At 46.5% G+C, this 22,939-nt stretch overlaps 1 protein-coding gene across 5 annotated transcripts in view; it reads right to left on the reverse strand.

Moving 5' to 3' along the window:
• Positions 1-22,939, reverse strand: part of NFAT5 (nuclear factor of activated T cells 5) — a 383,347-nt gene that overhangs the window by 205,193 nt on the left and 155,215 nt on the right. For 4 of the 5 annotated variants that reach the window (XM_033941877.1, XM_033941880.1, XM_033941878.1 and 1 more), the window contains one exon: positions 4,642-4,834. In XM_033941877.1, coding sequence (XP_033797768.1) covers positions 4,642-4,834 — 193 coding nt within the window. Of the gene's footprint in view, positions 1-4,641; positions 4,835-4,937; positions 5,077-22,939 lie in introns of those variants that run through there. The other variant, XM_033941881.1, reaches the window with a different exon arrangement.

Genomic DNA, 22,939 nt, shown 5'->3' on the forward strand with positions numbered 1-22,939 from the left:
CGGATGAACTTCCGGTGCTCCTGATAAATGAGAATATGTAAGTAAGATTTTGTGAGAGCCAGAGAGGCCCTGAGCCCCCGCCACTATGACAGGCTGCACCGTCTCCATAGGAAAGCGCGGAACTTTGAGCACTGAATTGACGTGCCTAAGATCCAGGATTGGTCTCCAATTTTTTGATCCTTTCTTTGGCAAGATAAAGTAAATGGAGCATCTGCCCGAGCCCAAGTCTTAGGGCAGCACCAGTTCTACGGTCTAAATATCCAACAATGATTGTACAGTGGCTTGTGCTTTGACTGCCCTGTCCGGGCGCCTCGCGAAGAGTCCACAAACCAATCTTTCAGAGGCTGGGCAAATTCCAGCTTGTAGCCAGACTGAATAACATCCAGAACCCACTGGTTGTACGAGATGCACACCCAGGCCTGCAGGAACGCTGAGAATCTGCTCCCGATATGCGGAAAGATTTTCCTAGGCCTGACATCATTGTGCCTATTTGGCAGAGGTAGCCAAATGGGAGGTGAAAGGCTGGCTATGCCTACAGCCTGAGAACCCTCTGCCTTTAGCTCTGGGAAAATCTCAAACGTGAAGCTTGAATAAGGGTGGTAATGCCTAGAGTCACGAAAAATAGAGCATCCCGAACCTCTAGAGATTCTGGGTCTGGTGTCAGGCAGGGTCTTAGGACCACGGTCTACCACAGAATTCATGAGATTGTCCAAGCCCTTGCTAAATAATAATTGCCCCTTAAAAGGAAGCCTAGCAAGAGTAGCCTTCGAGGTGGAATCACAAGCCCACTGTCTAAGTCAGAACATACAGCGAACAGAAATTGAATACGCTGACACCTTACCCAGAACCCACCTAAGGTCATGGAGGATGTCAGCATCAGAATCCACTCCAGCCAAAAGAAGCTCAGAGGCAGCTCCACAGCCTCACTTTCAAGAATACGCAGCCTGGACAAGAAGTGCACATGACGTGGCCACAGACACAGCTTTGACTCTCAAAACCGCTGCCTCAAAAAGTCTCCCATATGGCAGTCCTGCATGCTCCTAAGCACCACACCACCATCACTGGAAGGGAGGTGCATTTAGCCACCTGCGTAACTAAAAAGTCCACTTTAGGCTACCAAAAAGGATACTGAGACATAGCCCTCATTCCCTTGAAAATGCTTTCTGGAAAATCTCAGTGCTGAAGATCAGAATGCTCATAACAGGATGCCAGGGCAAAGCAGAAGATTGAGGTCATACTTCCCAAAGGAGACAGGAGGAGGTAGAAGGAGCCGGCTGAGTGACTAAGTTCAACTCCTGCAGAGTTTCTGAAATGAGATCAGGCAAAACAGCAGAACCCTAGGCTCTAAAGCCAGAGAAGGATCCGAAGATCTGGCATACTGTCCTGAATCCCCCACCACGGTGAGAGTTCCCGGAAAACAAAGGGTCTGCAAACTGATCATCTGCATAAGCATCAACTAGATCAGGGTCAGCTTACTCAGGAACAGTGACAGACTGAGGATGTGCCTAAAGAGGCAAAGCTGCTGAGAGACAAGTCTGAGGCGAAACAGGATTGCACAGGAGGAAGGATGGCTATTCTGAACTCAGTCCACAAATGTTTCATAAATTCTGCAAAGGTTTCCAAACCCTAGGGTGAAGAGTCACCCTGTGAGGACTGCACCTTGGGCTGCAGCGGGTCCACAGCCTTACATAAGGAACTTCTGTGCCAAGCCCGAAAAATATTGAAAGCCTCCCTAAATCAAGACTGCCCTGTTCAATAGATTTAATTCCTAGTCAAAAAACGCCCCCCTTTCATTTTAAAAAGTTCTCACTCTTCATGCTGATACTACGTATCTTCATCTAACGGTATCCTGTTTTCAATGCTGTTCAGTGTCTTCTTCACCAATCGTATTCTGTAATTCGCTGGCTCTCCAGCCATTTTAATGTAACATGTTAAGTTTATACTGCAACCCATTAATATCTTTTCTTGCTAATTTGTAATCACTGACTGCTCAGTGACACCTGCACTATTTGTACACTGTAATTCGCTGATTGTAAAGCTCTCTTCTCTGTGAACCGCATAGAAGTCGCAAGATTATGGCGGTATAGAAAAATAAAATTATTATTATTATTACTAGTCATTAAGCCAGTTATATTAACGGGTGCTAGAATACTGTTCACCCTCTATGTTGCCCCTTCCATTCACTGCCCTCTCTTCTCGTTCCATCCAGTGTCCGCCCCCCTCTCTCTCTGTCCCATATGGCTCCATCTCCTCTTTCCTTTTCCCTTGGTCTGGCATACCTTCCTCCTTCCCTCCATGCCCCTCCAAGCCATTCTCTCCCCCTCTGCTCACTTTCCTCCTTCAACTACTTCATTGGGCAATAGCAGCATTCACAATTCATTGCTGTTGCTGGATTCAGGTATTCCTCTGTGGCGGGTCCTGTGTTCATGAAAACAGGAAGTAGGCAGGACCGGCCAGAGAGGAAGGTCTGAAGCTGCAACAGCAGCGAATTGTAAACGCTGCTGCTGCCTGAAGCACCCGAGGCAGACGGTTCTCTCCCCTCCCAGCCCAACCTCCGCTGACTCCGCGACCCTCCCGGCGAGATGACTTTAATAACAAACCTCCCTCCAGCGTTGGCAGCCGCAGCACGCTAAACAGGCTGGTTCGCGGCTTTCTTCTGCCGTTGAGTATCTCTGTCGCATCATTGATGACATCATTAGTGACGCGGCAGAGGGACTCAACTGCAGGAGAAAGTCGCGAAGCAGCCTGTTTAATGTGCAGCGACTGCCAACGCTGGAGGGATGTTTGTACCGGTGCAGAAGCGATATGTCTCTCCCCCTCCAGTACCTGTGCAGCACTTTGCTGCGGCGCATCCTCCCATCCTGAGTCGGCCACAGTGCTCGAGTCCTTCTCCCGCTTTGTCTAGCCGCCGCATACGCACTCTGGCCACGGACCTACAGATCAGGGATTACAGATCACGCAGGTCTGAGTGCGCATGCGCGGCTAGCGTTTTATTATATAGGATTATTATTATTATTATTAAAGGGCTAGTCGAGCGTTTAAATACCTGTTAAATCAGGAGAGAGACTATGATTTGAGCTGCCACCTCTCCCAGCCCATGCCACACAAGGATGCTCCTGAGGTGCTAAATTTGCACAATCCTGGCAAGAATCCACAGTAAAATAAGCCCAAGGACTCCATCCCAACAAGTTTTGAGGCAAAATTTGCAGATTTTGGAGAGTAGGAAACTTTTGGAAAAAAAGATTGCTAAAAATCCAAGATGGCCTCTGCTAAGAAATTCACATCAAAATCGTAATTTTTTTCACATTTAGAAAATTACAAAAATGGCAATTTTAGGATTTTTCAGGTGGGAGAACACAGGGAGAGATATGCAGAAATCCTCAAAACTGCAAAATTCAGACACCCCCCTCCCCCAATCCACCTCACAGGCTATGTACAGCCTTACTCACTGTGACCTGTGCTGGAAATGTGCTGCAGCCTGCCTTAGCTCTTTTACAGTAGCTGGAAATAGAAGAAATCACTGCCTCATACTTGGAATGCCTCTTCAATGTTAACCTTTGGGCTGCCAGGCAGATAGAGTGCCTGACTGTATCCTCTACCCCCGTGGACTGATCGGCGTGCTAACTGCTGGGTAAAGGCAAAAATGCAGCCTGCGCCCTGCGAGACACGGCTGAGCCTCCAAAGGCTGTGCTTGAACCCCTACTAAACAGAACTTGAGGAAAAAGTGGGAATAGTCCCGAGCTCCAAAGAAACAAATGCAGACTGGCTAACAGGTACCACCAGGTAATGAATGGCCTGTCAACTGCAGACCAGAGTCTGCTTCTTCTCTACACAGGCAGAGTTGAAGAATTAATCTGAGCACAAAGAAATCCTGAAAAGAGGATGAAAACAGAATAAAATAAGAAAAAAGGAAGAGCAGAACAGAAACACTCCTTCATGCACGTGTGCAGAAGGGAAAAACTGCAGGTGGTGCTAGAGCTCCCAGTGAAGTAGAGGAGAGACACAGAAAAAAATCCAGAGTGGATTCCTTCTGCATATAGCAAGCGGTCATTGGGAGATAATCCACATGTCTAGAATGTCTCATCTATTGCATTGCAAATAAGAATTGCCTTACCAGGACAGACTGAAGGTCCATCAAGCCCAGTATCCTGTTTCCAACAGTGGCTAAACCAGGTCCCAAGTACCTAGCTAGATTCCAAGTAGTAAAACAGATTTTATGCTGCTTATCCTAGGAATAAGCAGTGGATTTCCCCAAGCCATCTCAATAATGGCCTAGGAATTTCTCTTTTAGGAAATTATCCAAACCTCTTTTAAACCCCACTAAGCTAACTGATTTCATCACATTCTCTGTCAAGAATTCCAGAGTTTAACTACACATTGTGTGAAGAAATTTTTTTTCTGGTTTGTTTTAAATATACTACTTAGTAGCTTCAACGCGTGTCCTCTAGTCCTAGTATTTTTGGAATTTATTTTGATTTATTATGTTTATTTTTGCTTAATATAAGGTACTCTACAGTCTGATGGAAATGGCAGTATTTCATTTAAATGTATAAATATTGGTAGTTTCTTTTTATTTGTAGACTTTATGGGCACAGACTTGCAGCAGAGTCATGGAAATGTGTAAAGTTCCAACCTATATACCTTTACAGTCGGAAAGCCTTGCTGTGTCCGATCTTTTACTGAGCCACGGCTTCCTTCAGTCAAGTACCGAGCACGATGCTGGGTCTCTGGCTGTACAATGATCTTCAGCTCTTTGCCGTCACTTTTACTAGGATACTGGCCACAGAGCATTGGGCTCTTCTTCCCTCCTAGCCCTTTCTGGCTGTCAAATGTTCTATGAAAACAAAGCATATCACTGCAGCATATTTTCCAACAAGACTGATGCAACAAATTAGGAGGAAATATAAAGAAAACAGATCGGAACATTAGGTTCTTACCTCTGCTAATCTTCTTGTAAATCCAGGATAGTCAGGAAATAGTGTTCCCCTGTTGCCAGGGGCTGTAGGAACTTCAATTAACAGAAATTCAGCCCCTCCCACTATGCTCATCTCCTGGAGCATGCTCCCTGGACACCAGTTAGTCTTCAAGTAGCCAGGAATTTCTACAGGAGAAATAAGAAACAAGAGAGAGAGGGGGGGGGGTACTCCCAGCCAATCAATTCTGCTCATGTTAACATATTCAAAACAGCAACAATGCAAATTGGAAAACAGATTACTAAACATTAAAAAAAACCTGAACTTGAAAACAGGGTTATAGGGAGAGACAGCCTGTACAGTCAGAAGGGGGTGGAAACCAGGAACCCCGCTAACCTAACTCCATAGTTAAATAGATGGCATGCCCAGAAAGGCTGGTCTGAGACTGAAATCCAGCTTATCAGTAATCAGCCAGGCAACCTGCAAATCGGACAGAAATAGGGCAGGCTCCCAGCATAAAGGGTGGATTTACAAGAAAGAAGATTAGCAGAGGTAAGAACCTAATCTTTCGTTTTTGTACATCCCCCTTTATGCTAGAAACAGGTGAGACGTAACTGAGCAGTCCCTAAATATCAGGGGGACACACCGATGAGCCTGCTGCCAACACAGATGCCCCAAAAGCAGCATCCTGCTTGGCCACCATATTAATCCGATAAAACTTGGATAAGGTGTGCAGGGAAGACCACGTGGCCGCCCTGCAAACCTCTTCTGGCAAAACTGAGGTAGATTCTGCCCAAGAAGACGACACACCTCTTGTAGAATGAGCCCGGACCCCAAGAGGGGGATTTTTCCCTGCCGCCACGTAGAAAGCAGAAATGACTGCACAAATCCATCTGGAAATGGTAGCCTTAGAGGCAGGCCTACCCTTATGGGAAGGACCTGAGAGAACAAACAGATGGTCCGAGAGACAAAACTCCAAATAACGCAGAATTAGGCAGCGAATATCCAGGGACCGCAAGATCCAGTCCCAGGTCTTGGAACCCGAGGAAATGAACAACGGAAGACGAACCTCCTGATTCACAGGAATACAGAAACCACCTTTGGAAGGAAGGAAGGCACAGTCCGCAAGAGCAAACCAGGATCCATGATCCCAGCACAAAAGGGCCTGAAGCTCCGAGACCCTACGGGCAGACGTGACCGCCACCAGGAAAAAAGTCTTGATAGTAAGATCCTTCAATGAGGCCTGTTCAAGGGGCTCATAGGGCGGACAAGCCAGTGAGTGCAGAACCAGATTCAGATTCCACATCAGGCATGGTAAACACAATGGAGGCTTCAGCTGAACTGCTCCCCTCAAGAAACGGACAACGTCCATATGAGACGCTAGGGAGCCTCAGAGATACAGGACCCAAACAAGAAAGCCCCGCGATCTGCACCCTGAGGGAAGCCACAGCAAGGCTTCTTTTCAGGCCATACTGAAGAAAATCCAGAATCTGCACCACCGAAGGAACCGAGGAATCCACCTGAGAACTTGAGAACATCAAGCCTGGTAACACTTCCAGGCTTTGGCATAGGCTATGACCGTGGACTTCCGCTTGCTATGCAACATAGTAATGACCACGGTCGAGTAGCCCCTGGCTGTCAAGGCCGTGCGCGCAAGACCATGCTGTAAGACCAAAGCGGTCCGGATCCTGCAGAGCGACTGGACCCTGAGTAAGTAGACAAGGGTTGCAGGGAAGCCGAAGACCCTGACCGTGCTGGAGCTGAACCAGATCGGCATACCATGGTCTCCTTGGCCAATCTGGATCCCTGTGTTCTGCAATGCAATGTGGGCCACGGGAGGAAAACGTAGAGGACACCGCCCCGAGGCCAGGACTGCACCAGAGGGTCCAGGCCTTCGCTGCCAGCCTCTCACCGATGTCCGCTTTCTTGTTCTTGATGGTCACCATGAGGACGAATGTTGGGCAACCCCACTGGCGTATTATGCACGCGAACGCTCTCTGAGAGAGACACCGGGATCCAGTGTCTGACAACAGAGAAAACCCACTTGAACGTTTTCTATGCCCGCCACGTGTGCCGCAGGCAGAGCTACTAGGTGTTTCTACATCCAGGAAGAGAGTAGCCGAGCTTCCATGCTCAGAGGAGGACTCCTGGTGCCTCCCTGCCAGTTGATATATGCCACCGACGTGGAATTGTCCAAGAACACTTGGATAGCTTGATGATGGAGACACGGTCAGGCGGTTGGCTCTCAAAGGGACTGCGAGGATCTTCAGAGGAATCTGAACCAGCTGGAGAAGTGGGCGAAAAAATGGCAGATGAACTTTAACATATACAAATGCAAGGTGATGCATCTGGGTAAGAAAAACAAAGAACATGAATATAGGATATTGGGTGTGACATTAGGAAAATGCGAACAAGAAAGGGACTTGGGGGTACTGATAGACAGGACCCTAAAGCCATTGGCTCAATGCACGGCGGCTAAGAAAGCAAACAGGATGTTGGGCATGATTAAGAAGGGGATCACGAGTAGATCGGAGGACGTCATAATGCCACTTTACAAAACAATGGTCAGACCATACCTAGAATACTGTGTCCAACACTGGTCTCCATACCTCAAGAAGGATATAACTCTGCTGGAGAGGGTGCAGAGGCGAGCCATGAAACTAGTCAAAGTTATGGAGAATTTGAGCTACAAAGAACGCCCGGAAAACTGGGACTGTTCACTCTCGAAAAGAGAAGACTGCAAGGGGATATGATTGAAACTTTTAAAATATTAAAAGGATTTGACAAAATAGGCCAGGAAGCAGAACTACTGACTTTTTCAGATGTGACACGGACAAGAAGTCATAGCCTGAAACTGAGTGGCAGCAGGTTCAGGACAAATGTCAGGAAGTTCTGTTTCGCACAGAGAGTGGTGGACGCTTGGAATGCTCTTCCGGAGGAGGTTGTGACAGACTGAGACTACTGTTTTGGGTTTTAAGCGCAAGTTGGATGCACACCTCCTTGCAAATCATATCGAGAGATACGGGAAATCCGAGTCTCCAACAGGGAGCACCTAACTGGGCCTCCGCGTGTGCAGGTCGCCGGACTAGATGGACCAAGGTCTGATCCGGTGAAGGCGTTTCTTATGTTCTTATGTCTGGAAATGTAGCAAGGCAAGGCGAATCGCCCTCAGCTCCAGGCGATTGATCGACCACTTGCTCTACAAGGGTAACCATCATACAGACTGCTCCCCAACCGGAGAGATTCGCGTCCATGAAGAGGATCACCCAGTCCGAAATCCGAAGCAGCAGGCCCTTGGACTCAGCCACCACTGCATGCTGTTGCATGTCGCCGCTATCTAGGGAAGCAGTGCAGTTAACGAGTCCCATTGTGGGTTCCATCAGGATGACGACTCCTGAAGGGGACGCAGCCTGGTCCTAGCCCACGGAACCACATCGAAGCCACCATGAGCCCCAGAACCTGGAGATATTGCCAAGCTGTTGGAGCCGGAACGGCTAACATGACTCGAATAGTATATTGAATCTTCTCTCTTCGAGACTGCAGGAGAAACACTTTGTTCTGAGCCGTGTAGAACCAGACCCCCAGACACTCCAGATCCTGTGTAGGATTGAGTTGGCTCTTTTTCAGATTGATCACCCATCCCAGGCATTGCAGTAATTGCACCACCTTGCACCACCCGGGTCCCCTCCGCCAAGGAGGGAGCTCTGATCAGCAGTCGTCTAGATAGGGATGGACCATGATACCCTGAGAGTGCAGGTGAGCTGCTACCACCACCATTATCTTGGTAAAAGTCCTGGGCACGTCGCCAGGCCAAACGGAAGGGTGGCAAACTGAAAGTGTTGACCCAGAACATGTAACTGTAGGAATTCCCTGTGACCCAGAAAGATGGGGACATGAAGTTACACCTCCATGAAATCCAGGGAGGCCAGGAACTCCCCCTGTGCCACTGCTACATTTGACTGACCAGTTTCCATTCTGAAACGCGGTATTTTCAGTGCCGCGTTGACCATCTTGAGGTCCAGAATCGGTCTCCAATTGTCAGATCCGTTTTTTGGAACGATGAAGTATATGGAGTATTTCCCTGAGCCCAAGTCATCCTTTGGAACTTGCTCGATGGCCACAAGATCTAGCAGCTGGCGAAACGTGGCCTGCACCCTGAGTGCCTTTTTGGAACATCCCACAAGAGAATCCAGAAAGAAATCCGACAGAGGTCGGTAAAATTCCAATTTGAGGCCATCGCGTAGAACCTCCAGAACTCATTGGTCCAAGGTCACTGTCTCCCACTCCGCCAGAAAGCTCGACAGTCGTCTTCCGATGCATGAGAATCCTGGCATCACAATTGCTTCTTCGGGGGAGCGGTGTGGGGGACATCTGTTTGAGGACTTCTGACGTGGAAGGGCCTCCAAAACATGGCCTTGAAGAAGAATTGAATCTTTGACCCATAGCTGGAGGACCGGCATACTGATGTGGACACCAGAAGGGACAAAAATTATGACGCCCTGAACTCCTAGAGGGGTGAGGTCTGTTACCTGGCAAAACCTTAGGTTTACTGTCTTGAACACTCGCCATGAGATCATCCAGACCTTAGCCGAACAGGTGTTGCCCTTTGAAGGGCAACCTGTTCAGAGTGGCCTTAGAGGAGGAATCCCCAGACCACAGTCGTATCCACAGCATTTTCTTAGCGGACTCTGAATAAGCACCCAGCTTAGCGAAGACCTTCATTATGTAATATAGGGTGTCTGCCAGATAATCTACTCTGGAAATTAGAAAATCCAGATCATGGAGGACCATGATATCAGGGTCATGGCAAAGTTTGAAATGGCACACCCGTGCAACAAATGAAGTGGCCATGGTTTCTGACCCCGGCCACCGCAGAATCAAAAAGGCGTTTGAGAATAAAATCTACCTACCTGACCTGAACATCTTTCAGGACCACCCCACCATCAAAGAGGAGAGAGGTACACTTGGTGACCTGAGCCACAGCTGAAGTCAACCTCAGAGAAGCAAAGTGCTTGGAAAACTCTGGCGCCATGTGGTACAGCTTTGCCATGGCTTGAGCGCATTTAAGGGGACCCTCTGGGTTATCCCAAACCTCCAAAAGAATCTGGACCAGATCCGGATTATCAGGAAAGGAGGCAGAGAGTGGTCTTTGATCACTCATCAAGAACATTCCGCCTGGGCAGTCTGATCCGACTGCAGATTCAATTCCCACAGGGATTCTGAAATGAGATCATCAAGATGATTAGGCTTGAAGAGTCTGCAAACGGAGAGATCTTCTGCTAGATCACGGGAGCCACACAAATCCTGATCACAAAGGTCAGCTAGGTTAGCCACATCAGCAGACACCCCAAGAAGCTCTAAGAAAGCAGGGGGATGGAAAGAGATACCGACTCAATGGCAAGCATCATTCCAGGGTCTTTGTCTGGGACCACAGAGACAGACTGGCGTCCATCGGAGGAGAAGACCCAGCAGGCTGGGTTGGCTTCTGAGGGGAACCCACAGGCATGGACTTTTTAACCAAGTATGCCTGATACATCATATTCACAAATTCTGGGGGGAAAAATTCCCCTGCGGCAAGGGCCACTCTGTGCGCCTCAGATTTAGATTGCTTAGATGATTTATGAGAGACTTCACTGGAACTGTGCTTGCGTTTCACCGAAATGTCGCCCATCATCTTTCTGAGAGTCTCCAGTCGCGATTCTCACGGCGCATGCAGTAGTAGATCCAAGAAAGACCTCTTCAGAGGTGGAACGCACCGAATCCATGAACACCTCGCCCCCTCGCAGGCCGCAACACACATGGAACATGGCTGCAAATCCGACAGCCATTTGCCACAAAGAAGGCATGAATCAATGCCATCATGTCCTGAGGCCATCTGAGAAGTTTGGAGCAAAAACAAAGCTTCTAAGAATAAAAAATATACTTAAAAAAAGTTTGGAAAAAATCCAAGATGGCCACCATGGGTGCTGATTTTGCCATAAAATAGCCCAGGAAAAACACAGGGAACCTTGGAAAATGGCGATTTGGCAATTTTAGAGGGGGGGTTGGGCATGCAGGGAAACCACCCAGAAACCCCTTTTTAGGACACCCCCCCCAAATCACTAAACCAGGCAGACAAGCAGCTACTCACTGTGCTCTAAGGTAGAAATGGCTGGCACTATTGAAAACAGTATGCAGGGAGATCTCAAGCCTCAGGAAGTTGGAAAACTGGATTTCAAGTCTTCTGATTGCCTCACCTGCCCGATCACTTTGATCAGTGACTTCCAACACCTCCAGATTACACAGGGAAGGTATGCATTCCGGTTCCGATCACGCCTCCATGGAACCGCTCAGCCTGTGCTCCACCCACTAGCGGACGAACCCGGGGTAAGCTAGCTCCCAATCCCAGAGCCCCAATTTGACGTGCAGGCTGTCTGGGGGGCTTACTTCAATGGCAAGTAACCCCCCAGAGGCAGACTTTATTCCGAAGTCTGCGATCTCCTGTCAAAAGGATGTCTGTCCCAGCAGAGTATTTCTACAGCACAAAGGTAAACCCGTGGAAAGATTAAAATAATACACTAAATTTAAGAAATGAAACACGAGCAGAAGAGAAGAGCTCCTACAGCTTGGCTTGTAGGAATACAAAACTGGTGTCCAGTAGTGCTGCCCGATTCAGAGAAAAATATTTTGATTCGATTCGATTCACCCTGTTGGATCGATTTTTCGATTCGATTCGATTCACTGTTAATGACACAGCTTTTTAAGTTTAAACATTTTATTTAACCAAGGCAATATCATGTCAAAAATAGGAACATCCAAACTATAACATATCTGTAAAATTAGTTAGAAACATAGATTCACAGCTTCCCCAAAGCAAATCATCCCCAGTTTCCCCAGTCCTCCTGCCTGATTCTCAGTTTTTCCAGGCCCCTGCCAATTCTCAGCTTCCATTCCCAGCACCCAAGACGCACCAGCCCCCCTGCCGATTTCAGCTTCCATTCCCCAGCCCCCTGCCAATTCTCAGCTTCCATCCCCAGCCCCCAAGACTCACCAGCCCCCCTGATGATTTTAGCTTCCACCCCCAGCCCCCAAGACTCACCAGCCCCCCTGCTGATTTCAGCTTCCATCCCCAGCCCTCCTGCCGATTTCAGCTTCCATCCCCAGCCCCCAAGACTCACCAGCCCCCCTGCCGATTTCAGCTTCCATCCCCAGCCCCCAAAACTCAACAGCCCCCCTGCCGATGTATTTACTTACTGCCTGGACTGGATATTAAATTGCAGGGAAAAGAAGAGAAATGCGAGGAAAGAGTCAGCCAAAACTAATATGTGTTGCTGCCAAGTGCCGAGATCTGCCGCTTGACTCTCCCACCTCTCCTTTCATTTCTTCCGATGTAACTTCCGGTTTCGCAAAACCGGAAGTTACATTAGATATGAAGAGTCTGATGGCCGGCGGCGTGAAACAGCTCAAACTTGTCTTGTGGTTGAATCGGTGAGTCCGGTTTTTAATAAAAACGAACCAATTCGAATCGATTCACCTGATTTGAATCGGTGAACCGATTCGAATCATGAATCGGGCAGCACTAGTGTCCAGGGAGCATGCTCCAGGAGATGAGCACAGTGGGAGGGGCTGAATTTCTGTTAATTGAAGTTCCTACAGCCCCTGACAACAGGGAAACACTAATATTTTCTACTTTTATCCAGAGGTTTTCCTCAGATGGACAAAATTGCTGGATAAAAGCTAATGAACTGTACGTAATGTTTGTCAAAGCGTATGATAAGCTTATAGGTTCAGAATTCTAAATTTTAGAAGTCTATGTTACAGGTCAAGTAGCCCTATCAAAAATATTTGTTGAAGAAAATAAAGGTCCCTCCAGAGATTAATGATATTCAGCCAAATAACATCTGAAACAGATCAAAACGCAACAGTGGAAGTCAAATTAAAACTAGACCTGAGATTGTAAATTCAAGCAAGCATATTTGTGCCTCCTGCTCCCATCCTGATGTCTGATCTGCTTTGTCTTCACTTCCTCCTTTCTGATTTCTCAGTCCTTTTTTAGTCTCTCCTCTATGACAATCTAGATCAAGGGTGCCAAAAGGTCGATTACGATCGACCAGTAGATCACAAAGGCAACGCGAGTCGATCGTGGAGCCCATCCCAGGCTCCGCAATACTTGCGTTGCCTTTGCGTTCTGTTCTCCCTGCTTCCCTGATGCCAGGCCAGGCACGTACAAGTGCCGGGCCCACAGCCTCCCCCTCCCCCTCCCATCAATTCTGAGGTCAGAGAGGAAGTTCCGGGCCAGCCAATCGCTGTCTGGCTGGCTCAGAACTTCCTCTCCGACATCTGAATTGATGTCGGAGGGAAGGCTTGTGGGCCAGCGCTTGTACGCGCCTGGCATCGGGGAAGCAGGGAGAAATTTGCGGCGGTGGCTTGAGGGAGAGAGACAGACAGAAAGAAAGAAAGGGTGGCAGGGAGAGACAGAGAAAGAAAGGGGGGCAGGGAGAGACAGAGAAAGAAAGGGGGACAGGGAGAGAGAAAGAAAGGTGAGCAGGGAGAGAGAGAAAGAAAGAAAGGAGAGCAGGCAGAGAGAGAGAAAGAAAGAAAGGAGAGCAGGGAGAGAGTAAGAAAGAAAGAAAGGAGAGCAGAAAGAGAAAGAAAGAAAGGGGCGGGGACAGGGAGAGAGGAAGAAAAAGTTGGACTCATGGATGGACAGAGAGAGAGAGATGTTGGTTGGGGAATGGAATGAGGTCTGGAGGAGAGGAAGCATGCAGGAAGCAGAAATAAATAAATATTGGATTTACAGTCAGAAGAAGGAAGTGCAACCAGAGACTCATAAAATCACCAGACAGCAAAGGTAGGAAAAATGATTTTATTTTAAATTTAGTGATCAAAATGTGTCTGAATTTATATCTGCTGTCTATATTTTGCACTATGGCCCCCTTTTACTAAAGCGGTTTTTAGTGAAGGGAGTCTATGAACATTAGGAGCAGTGTGGGGCATTCAGCGCAGCTCCCTGTGCTAAAAACCGCTATCGCGGTTTAGTAAAAGGGGAGTGGGTATATTTGTCTATTTTGCATAGTTGTAACTGAGGTGACACTGCATATTTTAAAGTCATCTGCCTTGACCTCTTTGAAAAAAAACGGAATATAAATGATAATTAACATTTTATCTGCGTACAGTGTGCTTTGTATATTTTTTAATTTTATTGTTGGTAGATCATTTTGACTTGGTCATTTTAAAAGTAGCTTGCAAGCCAAAAAAGTGTGGGCACCCTGATCTAGATGGTAGGACACTGCTATTCTTCCTAACTTTTCATCTGTTAACAGCTCACATTCTGCAAGTCCTTCTCTCCATCCCACCTCTCTACACTCTCTCCCTCCAAAGAGGCTTTGCGATTAGGGCAGTTTATCTTCCTCTCACTCTCTCTCCCTAGTTGTAGCCCTGACTTTTCCAAATAATTATTTCTTAAGGGTTTTCAATTTACTTCTGAAGCTGCAGCAGGGAGAATGCAATTTGTGATTTGATTGTGAAGGTAAATTTGAATCAAGCCACAAAAGGAATCCTGGATTAATTCTCTTTGCAACAGCTGCCAAACTGGTTAAAATCCTTTTGTGTTGTGCACTACTACTGTTTGACAAACAACAAAACAAGACTAGTAAAAATGCCTGAAGAAATACATTCAGCAAGGTCATATGAGTTAGTGTAACAGGTCCAGTACATTCTTCTGCAGAAGAATACAGATTACACTCATACCATTAAATGCAGCTAAACCATCATATCTGGCAACTCTTAAAAAAGCAGGGGTTTTTAGGTTTTAACAAAGTCTTGTAGTAATATGCACAGTTGCCCTGGATACTTTACAAAGGTGTATTATATTACACATAAAAAGAAAACAGGTAGAACACTCGTGTCAAAAACTCTTAAGTCTACATGTATCTATGAGTACGTTCTATGAAATAAATATGGAAGATGATGTGGCGATGTCGGATTCTGCCATGCAAAAGGCCACAATTTGATCTCCAAGTCAGGAATTTCAGTCCCCAGTTAGCTGAGAATACTGAGGCAGCAGAGTTCACAGCCCCCTCCCCCATAGGATGGGAACCATGGTCACAGCTTGAGGGTATATAGGACCCATGATAGTTTCAGGAGGAGTTCTGGTGTGTGGCCCTCAGCCCATGTCTATAAAGGTTGGGGGAATTAGAAAAAAAGAAAAGAAAAGTTCCCAGATAGTGTGAATGAAGGCTCAAGGAGCAAGATCCAAATCCTGGATCTGACTATGTAGGAAACTCAAAGCAACTGGCCAAAGGTCAGCAGCAATTATGTTACTGTAGACGGCAGTGTGTCACAAAATCATTCGCCATATTGCACTATTCAAGTAACTCAACAGAACAGTTAAACTGATCAGAAGTGCAAATGAAAAATGTTTGAAGGTAAAAGCAATGAGAACATACACCTGCATATGAAATGACTTCTCATTCATTTAAACAGTGAGCTATTAAAATCAGATGCAAAATCTGGAGTCAGCAATATGAGCCAGTGAAGGCTGTAAACCTCAAGCCCAGGTTAATTTATCTTCCCTTCTATATTAGGTTGTCACTAAACAAATTCTGTCCCCGTGTCATTCTCTAATTTAGCAGGAGAATTATTTTGTATATTACTGAATGAAATTTATAAGTCACAGGGCTGTGGAATCGGAGTTAAGGAGTCAGAGACAATTTTGGGTACTGGAGTCGGAGTCGTGGGTACCAGAAACTGAGGAGTCTGAGTCGAAGGATTTATCTACCAACTCCTGCAAAAGTAAAAAAAAACATTCAATAAAATCAATGCTGGACAAATCTCAGGCCTTGGTTATGGCTTGGCTCCTAAATACTTTGGCCCTGATTCTGGAAACGGCAATTTTAAGCCTACCGCCACCTAACTTGTTTTAATTGGTGATAAACGGCGTGGCAATTGACCTAAGGGCACCTCCAAATCCCATCTACAGAGGTGCTTTACGACACCTAATGCTAATGTAGGTGTGGCTAACGCCAGAAGTGGCATTAAGCATCAGAAAGTACCTTCATAGCTGTGATTCTCGCAAAAGGTACATGCCAGAAATGTCGTCCTTTAAATCCCTGGTCTACATTTCCGGCGCCTACCTTTCACATAGTCGTGATTCTAGAAATGGGGCTGTTGCGTGATGGGTGGCCTATTTTAGGTGGCCGCTGACAGTAGCGCTGTTTATAGAATTGGCCCTTTTGTGCTACCCTTTTCTCCTCCTTTTAACATGGTAGTGACAAACTGTAGACTACCACACAGGGAAGGAGGTTTCTTCACTGCTCTCCCTGTCAGGGTTGGTTCCTAGATCTGCACCAGATCTCACAGGCTTTTAATTTCCACACTTTAGAAGTTAATTGCCCATTTTCTTTAATACCCTCACTATAGTATATTCAATGGATTTCTCTTGGATAAGAGATATTATCCAACAGTGGCACTTGTTGCTGCTCAAGAAATGCAAATGAATAATGTGATTAATTTTGTAACACCCCACAACATCCCCAAAATAAGAGAAACTCCTTAATAAATTGGATCTACTATATCCAAAGTATTTAAAGTCAGACTCCTATATTTCTTGCTGGCACACATTGCGCCTTCACCCCCCTCTAGGAAAAGGCTTAGTCTGAGTCACCATCTAGTAATATGCATTTTTTTTTCTGAAATATGTTAATTTCAGTTTTTTAACTATCATTATATGGTTCTGCAAACACTCACCTACGATACATTTTAGAACAGTGTTCTTTAACCACCAGTCCACGGACCGGTGCCAATCCACAAAAATTTCCTGCTGGTCCATGGCCCGATGAGCTGGGTACCCGGCATGTCTCCCTCCCTCCGCCGACATTTTGCTTTCCTCTCCCCCCCTCCCCGGAATAGCAGTGGCTTCTTCCCCCTCTCCTCCCCTCCCAGCAGCTCTCAGTATTCTAACTTGCCTGCAGCAGTGCCAATAGCGTCAGAGCAGCAATTCACTTAGGCAGCCTTGGGGCTTTTGCTGAGTCGCAGCCTGTCTCTGATGATGCAACTTCCTCTTTCTCAGAGGCAGGCGCAACCCATCAAAGGACCCAAAGCTGCCTAAATGAATGGCGCTACTGACACTGCTGCAGGCAAGTTAAAAAACTGAACTGCTGCTATTCCAGGTAAGGGAAGGTGCTGTCGCCACTGGTTAGAGGTGGAAAGGGGATGGTAGGAGGAAAGGGGGAAGAGAGCTAGAGATGGTTGGGGGGAAGGGGGCACTGCTTCTGGTGGTCAGGAGAGTTGCCACACTGGACTAGAAATGGGGGAGATGCTGACGGACAGAGGAAAAGAAAGGGAAAGCTGCTACTGGATCTGGAGGAAGGGAGGGCGAAGGAGAGATGCTGCTGGACTGTGGGGAGGGCAGTGGAGAAGGGGGACCGAGAGTGTGAATTGGTGGACGGGAGACAGTGGACTCAGGGAGGAAGAGATGTTAACAACAGGGGGAGAGCAAGGAAAGCATACAAGCCATAGGGGGGGGGGGTTTGGACTCCGGGCAGAAACTAATAGAGAAATGATGCCCAGAGAAGAGATGCTGTGCATGGAGAATAGGGACAGACCCAGAGGGGGAATGCTAGATGGAGAAGCGATGGGGACACAGAAGGGCAATACTGATCACATGGGTACAAAGGGACAAGGAAGCAGAGGTCAGATGATAGATAGGATAAATAGAGATGCAGAGGGAAGATATACATTGGAATGATGTATAGGAAATTTAAATAATAATAAATAAAAATTTAAATAATAAATAGATCCAATTTATTAAGGAGTTTCTCTTATTTTGGGGATGTTGTGGGGTGGAGAAAAATACAAATAATAAATAAAATGCATTGGATTTTATTTCAGTCTTAGTAGTTTGCCAGTCCACAAAATAATTCTTTTATTTATGCCGGTCCATAGGTGTAAAAAGGTTGAAAAACACTATTTTAGAAGATACTTAGGTTGCTTCTTTAATGTATGTGGCTTTGTGATATTCTGAATAAATTAGTGTTATTTGCCATATTAATTCACTTAGATAGAAGTACAGCAATGTTTATGCTCTGTATTACATAAACACATAATCAGCAGTATGAATTGAATTAAATAAGTAACTGCTCTAATCTGGTAAAAAAACGGGATCCTTTGCAAGTTATGGACCAATGTAAGAATGTTCCAAAGAGGTGTTATATGCACTTTCAAGACCCCTTAGATTACTTCTGAAGAAATCTCTGAAGGATGCCTGAAGAAGGAACCCAAATGGTCTTGAAACCTCATGTGCACCCATTTTTGGATAATTCTTCAGTTGAGCCAATAAAAAGTAGCAGAGCCCCCACAGAATCCAGAGGAGAATTACTGACTGCTGGTAATGTCAAGAAAATAGTCCAAATACAGTGGTACCTTGGATTACGTTCCAGGAGAATGCTCGTAATCCAAAATGCTCGTTTATCAAAGCAAAGTTCCCCATAGAAAATAGGAGGGGTTCCCTGAATGGAAAGTTCTTAATACTCAGTATAGTTTGGAATTCCTATGCTTTCAGGCGGATTTTTTGGGTCACCAAGCCGTGCAGTGGTATAAATTGTTGTATGGATATTTGAATAAAAAACAAAGAACTGGTCTTAGGGATATTTGGAGCATTGAGATCAAGCACCAAATTTCTGCTTCTCAATGGCCACGACTTTGGTCTTGGAGATTAAAAAGTACAAGGTCAACATCTATGAGACAAACTTGGTTCTTTTTGTTGCAAAGAGCTTTTTGGACCCCAGTTTGTTTACGAAAATTGGATAGCTCTAGATCTAATAGATGCTGGCATTGTAATTTAGATGCTGGGACTCTAGATCATTTACTTTTTTTCTGTCCCTTTGTCAATGCCTTTTGGAAGTTAATTTGGTCCCAAATTAATTCAATGTTAGAAAATCATGTTGCCCTATCCTATGATACTATTTTATTTGGAACGTCTATGAGATTCAAGAGTCAAATTTCAGCAAACAATAATAAATTTTTGTTAATAATGACGGGGGTTGCCATTCAACATATTACTGGAAATTGGAAGGACTATATTATATCTTTTGGTGGAATTCAGTTTGTCATATTTATAAAATGGAGAGAGTGCTTGCTATACAGCAAGGAAATTATAATAGTTTCAAAAAGATTTGGGGACCATTGATTGCATATTCTAATGATTAGACACCTTGGACTCCTTTTTATTACATAGGAATATATTTAATATGGGGATGGGGAGGTATGTTATGTGATTTAATGGGTTTATTCCTGATGAATGGGATGGGTGAGGGAGGGGATTCATCAGGGAACACCTAGCTTGGCCTCCGCGTGCGCGGGTCACCGGTCTAGATGGACCTAGGGTCTGATCCGGTGAAGGCATTTCTTATGTTCTTATGGGTCTTTTTTATATGCATTTGACAATAATTGTTAGAATGTCAAGTGATTTGTACGAATTATCTGACTGAATATTGTACACTTGTTGCAAGAGTTAAAACTGAATAAAGAATTAAAAAAATAAAATAAAATAATGGCAACACCGATGATTCGTTCCAGAACCCAGGGTCTGTACCTGTCAGGTTACAGGTGCTGCAGCACCGCCTCCTCTGTCCGTCATCCGAAGAAAAACCCCACAGTGCCACTTCGGGGGAGAGATGCCTCTAATGTCCACCAGCCGCCAGAGAACCCCACTTCAGAGGGATGCCTCCTCCATCCGCCGGTCAGCTCTCCACGTCGGATGCCCCCCGCATGCTGGAGAGCCACCACCTGAGCCCACGCAGCCGAGCGCCGCCCCACCTGCACGCCGCGCACAATGCCGATGATTGACGCTGTGTGCGTCACAAGCAACGCGCAGGCAGGACAGCACCCGGCCGCGCAGGCCCAGACAGAGGTCCTCCAACCTGCGGAAGGCACCCGACCTGAAAGGCTGGCCAGAAGACGGAAGAGGAATCCCCCGAAGCGGTGCTTCCTGGGCTGTAAGTGCTCGTTTATCGGGGCAGTGCTCGGTTTGCGAGTAAAAAGTTTGCTGAGTGTTTTGCTCGTCTTGCAAAACACTCACAAACCAGGTTACTCGCAAACCGAGGTTCCACTGTATATTAATTTTCATAAGATAATATTAACAAATGTGGACCCCAGAAAAAGAATAAGACTTATTTCTGAAAATCCTGTATTTACATGAAGAATAGTTCAGCAAAAATGTCTAGGCTCCACCTGCCCCCCCCCCCCCCAAGTTTCATTACTACTTAAACAAAAGGTAGGATTACAAAACACGTACACACCACCGAGATCCTCCCATAAAACTAGGCATGCAGGGCTGGAGCATTCTTTAAAATATCAGAACTCTCATATTTGCTTATTTATACTTTGATATTACACAAGGTCTCAAGAGCTTTTAAAATTGTTTAACACTGCAGTCAGTATACTACTCTAGAGGTTCTCAACTAAGGACACATCTTTACAGACAGGTTTTCAAGATACCTCAATGACTATGAATGAGGTAGAGCTGCATACTAGTGTTGCCTGATTTAGGGGGAAAAAAATTTTGATTCGATTCAGCCTATTGAATTGGTTTTTCGATTCGATTTTCCTGACCAATTGGGTGTTTTTTGTTTTCAAACATCCTGGTGGATTTATTTTATAGCTTCTTCACCCTCTTTGGCTTCTCCTAACCACACCGACACTGTGGTGTAAACAAAATAAAGAAACAAAAAGAACTTTTCCTCTCTCTGTTAAATCCTAGCTCACGTTTGCGGTCTAACACCAGCTTTGGCAGGATACATTTAAAATCTGACATATGGTAAAATTATGGTCATACCTGTTAATTTTCTTTCCTTTAGAAGCAGCAGATGAATCCAGAGACTAGTGGGTATAGCTCACATCGACCAGCAGGTGGAGATAGAGAACTGATTAACAGTTGGCCTTAAAGCCTGGTGTTCCCTCTGTTGATTCAGTTATGCACTTTGCCCAAGCATCCCGAAAGGAGAATGAGCAGCCACAAAACTCCATTCCAGTAGAAAAATGTGTCTTTCTCTTCTCATTATTATTATTAGTATTATTTTTTCAGCAATGAAATAATACACTTACCAACCATAGCCCCAACTAAATCAATCAACTAAACACCCTACACACAGACCGTGCACTAGGGGAGGGGCTCTGGATTCATCTGCTGCTTCTAAAGGAAAGAAAATTAACAGGTATGACCATAATTTTACCTTCCATAGCAAAGCAGCAGATGAATCCAGAGACTAGTGGGATGTAGCAAAGCAAACTCAAACTGGGTGGGACGCCAATGCCGCCTCTGTCAGCACTGCAGCGCCAAAACTCGCCTCTGAACGGGCCGCTACATCTAACCGATAATGCTTTGAAAAAGTATTTCCCGACGACCAAGTGGCCACCATGCAAATCTCCTCCAAAGACATCCCCCCGGACTCCGCCCAAGATGTAGCCAAAGCCCGAGTGGAATGAGCATGAAGGTGCTCCGGTACCTTCTTCCCTGCCAACACATACGCCGAAGCAATAGTGTCCTTGACCCAACGCGCAATGGACGCTTTAGACGCCGCCATCCCTTTGTTTTTACCCGCGAACGCGACAAAGAGATGGTCCGACCGACGAAAATCATTCGTCACCCCCAAATAATGGAGAAGCACACAGCGTACATCCAGTAGCCGTAAAGACAAAAATCGTTTCCCCCAATCCTCCTTCCGGAAGGATGGAAGGAACAAACTCTGGTTCACATGAAAGGAAGAAATAACCTTAGGCAAGAAGGACGGCACCGTACGCACCGACACCCCAGTTTCTGAAAAACGTAAAAAGGGTTCTCTGCAAGAAAGCGCCTGCAGTTCTGATACTCGCCTTGCTGACGCCATCGCCACCAAAAAAAACTGTTTTCAGTGTGACATCTTTCAAAGTGGCCGCTGACAGGGGCTCAAAAGGTGCTCCCTGCAACTTCCCAAGGACGAGCTTAAGATTCCAAGTTGGACAAATTCGCTTTACCGGCGGGCGGATATGGTGAACCCCCTTGAGGAAACGGACCACGTCCGGCTGCGACGCGAGAGCCGAGCGAGCCACTCGGCCCCTGTAACAGGCAATGGCCGCTACCTGAACTTTTAAAGAGTTATATGCTAACCCTTTCTCTACGCCCTCCTGCAGGAAAGCAAGGATAGCCGGCAGAGAAGCATGGAAAGGCGCAATTCCCTGTCTTCCGCACCATGCCTCAAAGATCTTCCAGACTCTCGCATAGGAGGCTGACGTTGAAATCCTCTTAGCTTTAAGCAGGGTGGAAATCACCCGTTCTGAATAGCCCTTCTTTTTTAGCCTTGACCTTTCAATAGCCAGGCCGTAAGACCAAAGCGGCCCGGATCTTCCATCAATATTGGACCCTGAGTTAGTAAGTCCGGAGTGACCTGGAACGCTACCTGATCGCCTACCGACAGCTGCATCAGATCTGCGTACCACGGCCGCCGTGGCCAATCCGGAGCCACCAGGATCACTCTGCCCCGAAAGCGAGAGATGCGTTGCAACACCCGCCCTATCATGGGCCAAGGCGGGAACACATACAGAAGGGAATTCGGAGGCCACGGGAGCGCTAATGCGTCCACCCCCTCCGATCCCTTTTCCTTGCGTCTGCTGAAGAACCGAGGCACCTTCGCATTGCGGGAAGAGGCCATGAGATCCATCTCTGGTAACCCCCAACGACGGACTAGCAGGCCGAACGCTCGAGCCGACAACTCCCATTCGCCCGGATCGAGAAGATTTCTGCTGAGGAAGTCCGCTTGCACGTTTTCGTGACCTGCAATGTGTGCCGCCGACAGAAGCGGAACATGCCCCTCTGCCCATCGAAACAAATTTCTTGCCTCTTCGGCCAGCTGCGGACTCCGGGTGCCCCCCTGACGATTGACATATGCAACCGCCGTGACACTGTCCGAAAAAATCCTGGTCGGCTTGTCCTGAACTAGTGGCTGAAAAGCCTGCAGCGCCAACCGGATCGCTCTTAATTCCAGCAAATTTATGGGCCCTTGAGCCTCCTG

This window comes from Geotrypetes seraphini, chromosome 4, assembly GCF_902459505.1.
Source record: "Geotrypetes seraphini chromosome 4, aGeoSer1.1, whole genome shotgun sequence".
Lineage (NCBI taxonomy): Eukaryota > Metazoa > Chordata > Amphibia > Gymnophiona > Dermophiidae > Geotrypetes > Geotrypetes seraphini.